This window comes from Epinephelus fuscoguttatus, linkage group LG8 (genome assembly GCF_011397635.1).
Source record: "Epinephelus fuscoguttatus linkage group LG8, E.fuscoguttatus.final_Chr_v1".
NCBI lineage: Eukaryota > Metazoa > Chordata > Actinopteri > Perciformes > Serranidae > Epinephelus > Epinephelus fuscoguttatus.
In genome coordinates, this window is record NC_064759.1 from 14,490,788 (window position 1) to 14,504,608 (window position 13,821).

A 13,821-nucleotide genomic window follows, 5' to 3' on the forward strand; every position below is an offset into this window, starting at 1 on the left:
CCAGCAAAATTGAGGTCACACTGATCTTTAAAGATAGGCTTACGTGTAAAGGATATGTGGAATGATTTGTTTGAGAAATCAGCTCTGTCTTTCTGTCTCTACTTTCACTTCAATTCAAAAATGCAAGAGTTTGAGATTTTGGGCCAAATCAAAAATCAAATTGAGACCTACAAAGACCATCTCAGATTATTTGCACACTGTGTCAATACATCAGGTGTTCAGAACATCTCATACTCAATTTCAGTGGCATTAAGAGGTTTGAAGTTTCTTTGTTTTCCACAGAGAACAAATGGTCTGACACTGGTTCAATAGGTGAATGAGTGGAGACTAGCATAAAAAGCACATACTACTACTACTACAACTAATAATAATAATAATAACAATAATAATAATAATTCAAACTTTATATAGCAACTTCAAAGATGCAGCCCAAAGTGCTTAATAAGACAAGATCAGGTGATTATAAACAATAAAAAAGAAGAAAAAAATCACAATAATAGCTATAGAAATGACTGAGAGAAAAACAAACAAAAATAATTTGGTCACAATACAACAACACTTTAACAATGACACTAATGAGATTAATCCAAGTTTAATGCCAAAAATAAAAACATAAATCTTCAATTTCCTATTGCTGTTTGCTGTTCTAAGGTCCAAGTTCTTCAGTTTAGGCCCATAAAAAAAGGAAAGTGGTCTCACCAGATTTCTCATGGGATACTTTAGCACAGGGGTTCCCAACTGGTGGGTTGCGCTCCAAAAGTGAGGCCCATTCTGAATGAATCGCAAGTGACTCGCAAATGCGTCAAGTTTTTCTAAGGTCAGTAAATTTTCAGCACAGAGCTTTTACTATGAAGTGCTGTTTACTGCTGTAAAGTGAGTGACTAACCGACAGCTACTTGACAAAGCCAGCAACCTAGCTCAACGACATGGCCAAACACAAGTATGACTCTGAATGTGTGGACCTCGAACTAATGACTAAGGAGAAATCTGGACCCCATGGCTGGACCAGTTGGGAACCACTGCTTTAGGAACTTCTAAAAGATCGGCAGTGGAAGATCTGAGAGTTCTTGTTGACGCATAAAATGAAAGGCAGTCACTGATTTATGAAGGTGCTGGATAATACAATGCTTTGAAGATAAGTTAAGGGACTTTAAAATCAATTCTAAAAAATACAGGTAGCCAGAGCAGTGATGCGAGCAGAGGGGTAACGAGATCAGTTCTTTGGTTAAAATTCTGACTGCAGCCTTTTGAATTAACAGTAACTGTAAAATCTTTTTAGGGAGACCAGTAAAAAGAGAGTTGCAATAATCTAAGTGGCTGTAATAAAATAATATAACAGCATTTCAGCATCGTTCTGAGTTAAAGATGGTCTGACTTTCATAATAATCCTCAAATGAAAAAATGCTGTTTTTGCAATCTTGTTAAAATCGCAGATACAATTAAGATCAGGGTCTAAAATCACTCCCAGATCTGTATGTGTTTAAATTTGTTTAGACAGGTTAGCAAACATTGACTGTAGTCTCCACCTTTCTGCTTTTGGACCACATACACGCAGAATTTATGTTTTCTGCACATTATTTAGAGGTAAAAAGAGCATTTAAAGAAGTCTGGCAAAACAGAGATATATATAGTTGTGTCTTATCAGCATAATAGTGATATTTGACGTTGTTGTGACTAATTATGTTGCGAAGAGGGAGCATGTATAACAAAAAAAAGAATAGGACCTAGAATGCTTCCTTGGGGGACACCGTATTAAATGTCATTGAGACACAAAGCCACCTGAACTAACAAATAATTTTCCTTCTGACAGTATACTCTATATGGCCACTTTAACAGTTACACCTATACAGTCTAATACAATCCAGTAAAACAGGCCTACGACATATTCTATCTTTATCGACCTTAAATTGGCAAGTTTATGTTAAAACTCTCTAAAAGGTGTTAATTCTATGCAATATGTTGTATGTATTACTGTGCTTATTGTTGCTGGTGTTTTTGCATTATATCAAAATCTGTTTCCAATACTCTCTACCCTCATGTTTGTAAATGGGCTGAGCAAAACAATAGAAACACCTCTTGATATAATGCAGCACCACTGCAAACTACAACCCCAATAATATTAACACTGTCAATCAAAACTGAGCCGCATTATTTTTATAAAGGTAGAATTTACAGCTGAGCTGTTGCATCAGATTGTATTAGATTTTACACATATACTGAATACAATAGCTACTGAGTGTTTACTACCAGAAACCAGACAGACAGGCATTATCAGAGCACTACCCACATGAACTGGCTGTTAGCAGCCTGGCTTGCACTGTATATAAACAGCTGTGACAGCTGTAAAACGTACCACACATTGCTGGTCTTGGTTTGGTCAGTGACAATAAGAGATCCTCTGTACTCCTCCAGCAGCTCAGGAGCTATCCAGCGTAGTGGGATCCACAGCTTGTCTGGAGTTAGGTAATAGTCCTCCTTCACAAAGACATAGAATAACTATTTTTATACTGAAGAAAAGATTGAATTATGTCATTATTTACATGACAAAATAAAGGTGCTACAATTTCTAAGATTTAAAACATAAGATTAAACAGGAGTTTATTTTTAAGAGAAATACAAGCACAGACTGATGTACCTTGTAATGGTTATGTGAAAGGCCGTAGTCACCTATCCTAACAGTGAGGTCTGAGGTCAGCAGGCAGTTTCTTAAAGCCAGATCACTGCACCAAAGAGCAGAACACAAACTCTGACAATCAGCCACATTGAACAGAAATACAATCATGTTTAAAGAGTCGGGTGACATCATGACAGACCTGTGGATGTAGTTGTTTTCATGAAGATGCAGCAGACCAGAGGTGATCTCAAAAGCCATTCTCTGAAGAGTCAAGAGGTCCCTGGTCGGCAGGTCGGGGGTCATCCCGTCTGACTTGCGCTGGGCTCTCAGATACCTCTTCAGGTCACCCTAGTTTTACACCACAACAATAATACAAGCAGTGAATTGGATGCAGTCTTAAGTAGAGGATGAGCTAATACCATTTCAGCCACAAGTGTGTGTGCCAAGTACTTGTGCCCTCCTCCTAAAACAGATATAAAACTTTCAGGCAACACCGTTAGGGCAAAGAGAATATTTGTGCCTTCTGCAGTAAATACGTCCCTTTTTAGGTGTTTTCCATCACAGGGCCTCAGAAGCAGCAGGGGAATTGGTAATGAGCTGCCAGCCTTTGTATTAGTCATTTGTGCTTCAGGAAGGGCAAGGAAATAAAATGAGGACTATATAAAAAGGATAGAAAACATCCGCGAGGAAAGGACAATGGGAGACTTTATCAAGCAGGATAATAGCGCTCTACGAGGCCCCCAGTGTTGTTTGGTTTCTCTCGCTGCGTTGCTGTAATTGATCTGCCTGTGCCTCTGTTTGGCCTCAGAGTCCACTCATATGGTTTTCTTAATCAGTCAGTGATTAAGCCGGCTAAGGGAAGGAAAACAAACCGATTGTACCGATGCAAAGCAGGTTTCAGTGACACGGGAACATCTATAATTCCAATAATTTATCACTCCTGCAGCAAATATTATGCAGAGCCACTCACATAAAATGAAATTAGAACAAGGAGTAACTCAAGTAAAGACCACATGAAAGTAAATTAAAAGTTCAGTGTTTAGGATTTAAGGGGATATATCGGCAGAAATGGAATGTTATGGTTTTCTTTAGTGTATAATCACCTGAAAATAAGAATCGTTGTGTTTTCGTTACCTCAGAATGAGCTATTTATATCTACATAGGGAGCGGGTCCTCGACTACAGAGATCACCATGTTGCACAGCCATGTTTCTACAGTAGCCCAGAACAGACAAACCCAACACTGGCTCTAGATAGGGACATTCCTGTTTTTGCATTCTTACAACAGCCACTGTAGCTAGCAGCCACTCTGCAAGGAGACCATCAGAAAAGCACTGAATCTTTTACCGTGACACTGCTCTATGCAGTGTTTTTACCAATTTAAATGATCAGGTCTGGTTGTTCTGGAGAGGAAGAGACCTCTGCGGATGATTCAGCTCATGGTAAAAACCTCCTGAACGTCTGGATCTTAAGCTATCAACGCAAAAAGGTGAACACACATTAGCAGGTGCTGGGCTAGCGGCCTGTCTGTGACATGCCAAACAATGTCAGAGAAACACTGTAGCATTAAACTGCTTTATTCTGTGTTTTAATTGGTTTTAATCACCTTGTCTGTTTGTTTTTGAGAGGAAGAGACCTCTGCAGATAATTCTTCTCCCAAAAAAAACATCCTTGACAGTGAACACTGAAAGAATTCTAACCAGAAGTTTCAGCTGCCTGCAATCTGCAATTCTCACCACTAGATGCCACTAAATCCCCCAAAATCGTACACACTGCTTCTTTAAACCAGGGGTGTCAATCTTACGGCCCAGGGGCCATTATAGGGCAGGAGATGACTGAACCTGCTTCTCACTAGCTTCAACTTTAGTGGAAAATTATTTTTTTAAAAAAATGCACATGTAATGAAAGTAAGTAATGGAATGACTGAATGTGGAAAAAACTGAGACATGCTGGTGAATTTGAACATAAATAAATGTTTTGTAAATGGATGAACATTTTCAGAAAGTACTTCTTTACACCTCTTTACACCCCTGCTTTAAATATTTGATGCAACTATAACACAACTGAAAAATAAAGGTGGAACATAATAGCCTTTACGGTGATTAACAGCATTGTCAGTAATAAAAGCTGTATGGCAATTAGAGTTTTTCGGAGCACTGTGAAACAACCGCCCGTCCCCGTATGCTTAATTTCACTTTTGTCCCACATTTAAACAGCATATTTATACTCACCAGCTGACAGAACTCCATAACCAGAAGGAAGGGGATGCTCTCACTGCACTGCCCCAAACACTGAAGGATGTTGGGATGCTTAAGGCTCCTGAGGGGACAAAGAGAGATAGACAATTTACTGTCTGTCTATTTGTCTGTCTGTCAGTCTGTGTGGGTGGGTGGGCTGGTGGGTAGGAAGGTAGGTAGGTATAATGAGCTGGCAGCCTTTGTATCACACAGATGAGAGTGGAGAGAGGGAAAGAGAAAGGAGAGGAGAGGCACTTGTGTGAGGCACTGCAGCAAAGCCAAATTAAGTGCAAGTGAAAGTTGGGAAATGGAAATAAAGCATATTGGTGTTTTGCTTGTTACTGGGTAGGTGTGTGTTTATATCAAACGCACAAAAGATAACAGGACAAGGGGAGGGTGTGTGTGTGTGTGTGTGTGTGTGTGTGTGTGTGTCAGCAAGAGCAGAGGAAATGGGAGATGTAAACACCAAATGAATGTGTGTGAAAATGACTCGTTGTGGGTGTGTGTGTGAAGGGATGTGGTAGCTGGTGTGGGGTTTGCCCAGAGATAGGAATAGAGAAGAAGACGAAGGCAGCCCTGTCCTTGGATGCTTCCTCTGTATGCGTGTGTGTGTGTGTGTGTGTGTGTGTGTGTGTGTGTGTGTGTGTGTGTGTGTTAAAAAGAGAGGACAGCCAAAAAGCTACTCAGATTCTGAGTCAAACACTAAATAGGTCGGTTCAGTGCTCATCCTCGAGAGCAATTTTTCTTACCATCTACCTGCAGAAACATTACCATCTTGGTGCACAACAAAACATTAATACACACATTTTATAGTGCAAACAGGCACAATTAAAACTAGACATACTATTACTCCTTTTATCAATGATTAAAGTGAATTAATAGGCAATAAAATGCATCCTGTCATCTACTAAATACACTCCGGTAATGCTGACACAGCCTGCTATAACCAGTAGTACATAGTGGCTAATGTTAGCTAACATTAGATAGATTATTACCTGTAGAATTATCTTCATATAGTCATCTCAGTGACTTGACTACTTTCCTCTACCTGTCCTGCTAAACTTACAATTGCAAACTGTGGCCACAGTGACTATCGTTAAGCAAAGGTTACATCGTCCTGCCCCCAAAATGGCTACCCAAGTTTTTGCGGTTTCTCCCACCTGTACGGCTCAGACTCGGCCAAGAACTTCCTCTGCTCCAGAGGGCTGGCACTGACACGCAGCTCCTTCACCACAGCCTGAGAGGAGCTGCAGTCACACAGCACTTCAGCCAGGATCACCTAGGAGAGATCGATGGGCAATAACATGGGAGAGTGCCCAGGAGAAGCAGAGCGGCGGTATAAGAACTATTTTGAGTTAAGACTCCTGATCTGGTCGGTGGCTGGTATTAAATATAACAGAGCAGAAGCTGATGTGAGAAAGAAAATCTGTGGTGTGGGTCATATTTTACACGAGAACACAATGATATCTGAATGTGAGAGGCAATCGCCTTACCTTTCCGAACCAGCCATTTCCTATCTCCTGAAGATAGTTTAAAGTGTGTCTTTTAAAGCACTGAGACTTTGAGTCTGTGGGGAAAAAAGGCAAATAAAAAAAGATCAGGGTCACGCACATCAACATCTGATGTTGTGTTATGATGGTAAATTGCTAAAAACAGGAACAAAAATGAGCTTTATAAACAGATACACTCAGGAAAATACATTATTTACTTTACTGTTCTCAACTACCATGGACATAAACAAAACATTAAATTCAACCTTAAATTCAACCTAGCATTAAATATCTCTCCAGACATGTTTTAAAGGGGCTCTATGTGTAATTGAGAGTGCATGAGCTGTTTGGACACGCATCTCAGCATGGAGGTGGCTGAGCTGGAGGTGCTTAAACAACGGCAACAGCACTGACAGAGCTAACAGTGTTAACCAGGGGGCAACCAGAGGATGGGCGCTGCGCTTCCACAACAACACTGCCCCAATATTAGCAGTGTCTGCCTTATGAGCACGGTGCAAAGGGGCAGTAAGCAGGAGAGATACACACATGCACTGACATACACACACTGACGGACTGGCTTACCACAACAAACCACAGAGAAGCTCAGATTACAACACACACAGAGCATGACTTCATTCTCTGCTTTTACTTTATCTTCTCATAGCAAATGGTGGTTTGCTGCTGTATTAATGTTCTGAATGTCACCTACAGCCCCTCCAGACACGTTTTTAGACATAAATTAATACTGTCTTTGAATATTAATTTGTGTCTGATATTGTTTTCCCACACAAAAAGTTCAATTACCTTCTTAAACATTGTTAGAAAAGATAACTACTCCTTATTCTTCACTTAAAAATCCAAAATCTAGGAATCTGCAAAGTTCAAAAGTTTAACCACTGGATATAAGAGGTCTCCCACTTCACTGACAAGTCTCAGTTTCAGTAAAAATGCCCTTGGGGTTTCATAATTCCATATCACTTTTATGTAAGAAGTATATTGAAAGACGATTTGCTTCCAATCTAGTCCAGTGTAAAAAAAAAAAAATGCTGGTATGCTCATTCATTTCCATAACGTCTTATCCTGTTAAGGGTCGCGGGGGGGCTGAAGCCTATCCCAGCTGACATAGGGTGAGAGGCAGGGTACACCCTGGACAGGTCACCAGACTATCACAGAGCTGACACATAGAGACAGACAACCATTCACACTCACATTCACACCTACGGACAATTTAGAGTCACCAATTAACCTGTATGTCTTTGGACTGTGGGAGGAAGCCGGAGTACGTGGAGAATACCCACGCTGACACAAGGAGAACATGCAAACTCCACACAGAAGGGCTCCCCCACCCTAGAGTTCGAACCAGGAACCCTCTTGCTGTGAGGACACAATGCTAACCACACCGCTGCACCATGCCATGCTGGTATGTAAACATCTTAAACTCAGATTTAAGTGCTAACAGACTTCTCATGGACATTCTCTATTCTGCACAGTGAAGTAGCAATAAGCTAAAACGCATTTCTGAGTGAGAGTGGGACTCTCATGTACGACACAATACCCTTCCTGATGCCATCCCTGTCTGTGGCCAAACTTGGCGTGCCCATACGAGGCACTGATGCAGAATTTCCTCAGATCACAGTTTCCACTCCATTGAACATCAGTGGGGAGTCAAATACTACTGGTTTTACACCCGGTTTGAGACCTTTAATGGATCCACATCAGTGACTCAGCCAACAGACCATGAGGGAGTTCAGCACAGGACAGTACTTCAGTTTCATTTTGAAGGGTTTGTGCTAAAACGAGAGTCAGAGAACAGCACAGTTGTTCCAGCTTGTTACCTGCTCCATCCTGCAGGGCGGGGCAGTTGGGCCTGTCTCTGACTGGCAAGGTGTAGACCTCAGGGAGGGAGGGACATGACGACAGGCTGTCCTCCTGGATGGGACTGGAGCCTCCAGAGCATTCCTCCCCGTCTGCATTGTCAAACTCCTGGTTGAGCCACAACAGCAGAGACAAATCAAAGCACTGGTGTGATTAAAAAATAAGAATTAAGCTGTAGTCTGTCATCTAATAATAATAATACAGTTGGCTTTAGCTTAACTGTGAAGGGCAGACAATGAGAAAGCATCCACTCTGAACTAATGACACCCTGTCTGCTGGCTCAACAACACTGTCAGGTCAAAGGATGGAGGCTTAGGCAAGATTAGACTGAGAGATGGTTATTGACCATTTCTACTTCATTAAGTTGGAATTATCGACTCCTGTTTGCATATCCATACCAAACCCTCCTGCAGCTGATCAAGTCAAGCTTAAATAAAAACTATACCGTCATGCAAAAAAGGTGTGGCAAAACAAAGAAAGCAGAGAGGTGAATAGATCTCTTACATGTTTAAGACTTACATTGAACCCCACTCCTCCTCTCTTGCAGCACAGGCAGGTCAGGAGCAGCAGGACAAAGGAGACGAGCCCCGAGCAAGAGATGAGGATGACGACGTAGGGTGGAGGAGAGAGGGATGCAGCCCTGGTTTGAGAAACTGAGAGGAAGACAGGAAGAAAATACAACAGAGGAATGATTTAATACAGAAATGCAGGGTATTTGTGCTTCTATAAGGGGGGCACACTTGTTAGGTTTGAGTCAGTGACAAGGAAAAGAGAGACTTCACTGAATCAGAAAACTGGAAGATCTTGTTACACAGGTGTTTTGTTTAGAGGGAAACCATTGGAGCGTTTTCTTAGCGGCAGGTTTGGGGACACAGTGGAGAACCCCAATGGACAGCTTGCATCAGGGATTTGGGGGGGTAAAAAGCAGGAAAAGAAGTTGAAGATAAAAAACGATTGTCTGAATCAGTAAATGAAAATAGAGACTGGAATTAAAGTTTGAAAGTGGGACAATATACCATTCCAGTAAGGACAATAAGCACGGGGGGAAAGGGGGAAATATCAGAAATGGCATTCCACTCAGGAAACACAGTTAAAAAGCAGGGGAGGGGTGGCTGGAGTTGTCATTTAGGTAAAAAGGAGCGCTAATCGGGAAGGGTTGGAAACTGGAAAAGAATTACTCAAATCAGGAAGGTTTACTACTCAGGTGAGAGAGGGAGGGATCGGGACATTTTGATATTTGTACCTCAACGTGGTCGATTGTGGGAAGTGAACCATCTGTAGAAAAGAAAAGGGGCAGGGCAGGGTGGTTAAATACCCTTCAGGTGTTATCTATAGGTTTCATTTAAATGCTGAAGCCAAAACATACGTCAAACACGGCATCACTTTTGACAGATGACAAAGAGAGAGGAACAATGACACCTTGAAACAGCTAGAAGGTACCCAACTCACACTTCACACAGTGAAGGACACATATCCTAAATATGAACATTTACAGTTCAGTGTGTAGGATTTAGGGGGATATACCGACAGAAATGGAATATAATATAATAAAGTGTGTTTTAGTTAGTGTATAATCCCCTGAAAATAAGAACCGGTGTGTTTTCGTTACCTTAGAATGAGCTGTATATATCTACGTAAGGAGCAGGTCATGATGCACCACCATGTTTCTATAGTAGCCCAAAATGGACAAACCAAACACTGGCTCTAGACATGGCTATTCATGTTTTCATGTTGGCCACAGTAGTTCACAGCCTCTCCACGACAAGAGCATCAAAAAAACACTGCTTTTTTCAGCATGAAAATGCTTTGTTTTGGAGAGGAAGAGACCTCTGTGGATAATTCGGCTCCCAGTAAAACCCTCCTGACTGTCTGGATCAGAAGTAAGGTGAGCACACATAAGCAGGTGCTAGGCTAGCGGCTGTCTCTGCCATGCCAAACAGCAAAGGAGAAGCACTGATTTATGACATGAAACTGCTTTATTCAGGGTTTTTATCATATTTAATAAGCTCATGCATTTGTTTTGGAGAGGAAGAGTCCTCTGCGGATAATTCGGCTCCCTGTTTAAACCTCCTGAACGTCTGGATCAGAAGTAAGGTGAACGCACGTTAAATAACAAGAGAAAAAAAGGTGAGCACACAATAGCAGGTGCTACGCTAGTGGCTGTCTCTGCCATGCCAAACAGCAAAGGAGAAACATTGATTTGTAACATGAAACTGCTTTATTCAGTGTTTTTACCGTATTTATTCACCTGGTGCGTTTGTTTTGGAGAGGAGGAGACCTCTGCTGATAATTCGGCTGGTTGCAATCTACAGTCCTAACAGCTAGATGCCACTAAATCCCCCTAAATCTTACACATTGCTCTTTTAACACCGTGAAGGACTAATACATTGGATATACAGTAAAGGTCCAGTGTGTAGGACTTAATGGCATCTGAACTGAAACTTCTCTCGTGTGCTAAGCGTGCAGGAGAACTATGATGGCTGACAGGAAACACCAATGGCCCTATATAGAGCCAGTGTTTGGTTTGTCCATTCTGGGCTACTGTAGAAACAACATGGTGGACGCCGTGGAATAGGACCCACTCCCTATGTAGATATAAACAACTCATTCTAAAGCCTGATTTACGGTAAGTCGCTCAACACTTCTGATGAGTGCTACAATGAAAAGGTTTCAGTTGTCTCTATGGTAACCAGATGCTATCCTCCAGCCGGCTTGTTTAGTTATATTATGATGTTGATGGGTATGTATATCCTTCTGAAATATGTCTGTTCTATACCTATATTTGTGCTACGTTGTATCCATTGCATTCTGATAACAGAGGGATTTGATCAGATCACTGACTTAATTGAAGAGAAAGAGATTTTAAACTCAGGCTACATCTACTGAGAATACAATGGGAGCCAGGAAAAGGAGGTGGTCAGTGTATCGCTTGAAGTAAACAAGGTAGATTAAGGATAAACATGGGGGTTTTTTTTGTCCATTTTGGTAGTTTCGGATGACTACCAACTGTTCTGATGATCTCATCAACAAGATCCAGCTCTATGTTGCTCACAAAATTCCAGTAGATGTGTCACAGGGGATAGCCATGGCTACCCAATCACGTTACATGACAAAATATGATGGTTTCTGTGACATACTGTTGAAAATACATCATGTGTCTTGAGCGAAACTCATAAAAAGTGTCGAGAGCCCTACCATAAATCAAGTAACGAAAAAACTATTCTTGTTTTCAGGTGATTATAAACTGATGAAAACACAGTTATGAATATTATTTCTGCCAATAGCTGCCCATAAATTCTACACACTGGACCTTTAATATTGAAACCATACCTATCTTTTCTGAATCTGTGTGAACAAAGCAGCATTTTAGGTATCATATAACATAACATTAGCAAGGTACTACTCTCTAAACAAACCTTTAAAGCTGTATTTACTGATATTATAACACGTTACACACATTAAAAATACTATATGACAATTTGAAATAACTATAGGCATGTGAAATAGTGAAAATGCATCAAGAAAAAAAATAATAATAACCCAGGGGGGTACATAAAAACTGATACTGAAACCATACTTTGAAATGTAAGACTTAGCTTAGCTTTATAAGCCTGTGCTGTCTTAAAATATCTATATCATTCTCTGCGTCCCTCACACAAATCCAAAAAATACATTCATTCACAAGGTCATGATATTGTAAACACTGCATACATAAATTTCAAAGTATATTCAATAATTTACCAGCTCGATATTGTAAAAAGAGGATCAGCATCCCGCTAAAAAATCATCAAAGACGTGAAGTGATGTTTGTTTTATTTGCCAGATAAATATGTAGGCCTCAGTTCAATGAGCACTTTTAACACTTCTTGTTTTGTTGTTTACAAAAAGTTGCAGTACAGACAGAAGCAGGATCACTTGTTTCACACATCCTGCGCAAAGGTAGCCCGAGTAAAGATGTGTTCAGCATGTAAAACCAGCTTTGTGGGCTGGTGAATGGGCCTATCTGTTGCTAATTGATAGAAATAAATTGTAGATAATCAGTTTCAGGGTTTTAGCTCATGGAGCACAAAGAAATGCAGCTAATTGTTGATCACCTGCAAAACAGGGTCTGATATGACAAGTAAATAACCACCTTGGCAGTGGGGTCCCCTTTACATGACACCACAAACATATAAGTGGTGGCTCCAGCCATGATGCACAATTCCTGTGCAGTGCTATTCTTTCATCTTTCCCTAGACAGATGTCCAGACAGACACTGCATATAAATAGGAACCTAACACAGGGCCTTTTCCACCAGCCCCGGTGCCAGCAGCTCTTATCAAAACAATACACCACAATACAATGACTGCACACATTACACAAACACAACACTCTGCCAGATCTTGGGGGAAGAAGGCATATTCAGATTGGGAAAAATAAAGATGCCAGCACTGGTTAATAGGCTAAATAATCTCCAGTGCCAAGCGGAGGCTATTTATAGACTAAATATCTCGCACTGACCGACGGTTTTAGGCTGCTATTCATACAGTATATGTGCTGTTTTTTTAAATGCCATCGATGTGAGGCCCGAGATCGAAGCACCCCCCTTAATATTTTCATCACTGCATGCAAATATGGTACCCTACCCATCACCAAATCAGCCCCGCTCCTGTTTTCATTAAGCCAGCCACGTACTGCAATAATAATTCGCATTATGTCTCAGTCATACAGGCTGATAACACATTAAAGAGGCCTTTTCATAACTGACTACATCCCCCTCTCTGCTCCTTTTCTCCAGCATCACTGACAGGTTTTCAAACCCCCCCTCTTCCTCCCCATCCTCCTCCTCCTCCTCCTCCTCTCCTCCGACTCCGCTCACCTTCCCTCTGCGGGGCTCCGAGCGCTCTCTCCGGGCTGAAGTACGACATGATCCCCGCCAGCGCTACCATCACCCAGCAGTGTGGCCGCATCGTCGCCGCGTCCGGAGCAACAACAACACCATCCGAGCGACGCCGCCGACTGTCGGTATCGGTGTCCTCCTCTCTCCCGTCACCCCCGCCACGGTCTGTGCCGTCTCCGGGCTCACGCTGTCTGTGTCTCCCCCCTCCGCTTTTCTCCTAATAATAAAGAGCGTCTCCTTGCCTTCCTTGTTGTGCTCTCCCCCCCTCACCTCCTCCTCCTCCTCCTCCTCTCTCCTCCTCCTCCCCCTGCTCTAATCCGCAATTAAACACGGTGTGTGCGATGCTCTATTGTGCATCAGTCCGCCGCTCGGTGCACATACATTACCGCTGTCTGTTTTCAACAGCCACCCCTATTTCTCCCCCCCTCTCTCGCTCTCTCTCTCTCTCTCACACACACACACAGACACACACAGACACACACATATAAATATATATATAATTATTTCTTTCTCCCCCTCTATCTCACAGTGTTGGAGGGGTGTCTGTGTTTTTCTCCTCCGCCAGCCTACGTCAGACACACACGGCGCGCATTGTCATGGTCCAGCTTGATCATCATAACGCTACCCAGAGCAGGAAAAAAAAAAAATCCGTGATAATATTCCCACAGGGATGTAATGATGTGTATGTGGAGCTCAGCAGCGGGGTTATATTGATCTCATATTGAAT

General features: G+C 41.8%; 1 protein-coding gene across 4 annotated transcripts in view; it reads right to left on the bottom strand.

The window, feature by feature from the left end:
• lmtk3 (lemur tyrosine kinase 3) overlaps positions 1-13,616 on the bottom strand; it is a 28,861-nt gene extending 15,245 nt beyond the window's left edge. For 2 of the 4 annotated variants that reach the window (XM_049582545.1, XM_049582542.1), the window contains exons 1-9: positions 13,074-13,616; positions 8,720-8,868; positions 8,176-8,323; positions 6,344-6,417; positions 6,011-6,129; positions 4,845-4,932; positions 2,814-2,962; positions 2,636-2,720; positions 2,354-2,475 (exon numbers count right to left, since the gene is read on the bottom strand). In XM_049582545.1, coding sequence (XP_049438502.1) covers positions 2,354-2,475; positions 2,636-2,720; positions 2,814-2,962; positions 4,845-4,932; positions 6,011-6,129; positions 6,344-6,417; positions 8,176-8,323; positions 8,720-8,868; positions 13,074-13,164 — 1,025 coding nt within the window. In that variant the 5' untranslated portion in view covers positions 13,165-13,616. The remainder of the gene's footprint in view (positions 1-2,353; positions 2,476-2,635; positions 2,721-2,813; positions 2,963-4,844; positions 4,933-6,010; positions 6,130-6,343; positions 6,418-8,175; positions 8,324-8,719; positions 8,869-13,073) is intronic. The other 2 variants (XM_049582544.1, XM_049582543.1) reach the window with 2 other exon arrangements.
• Between the last annotated feature and the right edge of the window lie 205 nt (positions 13,617-13,821).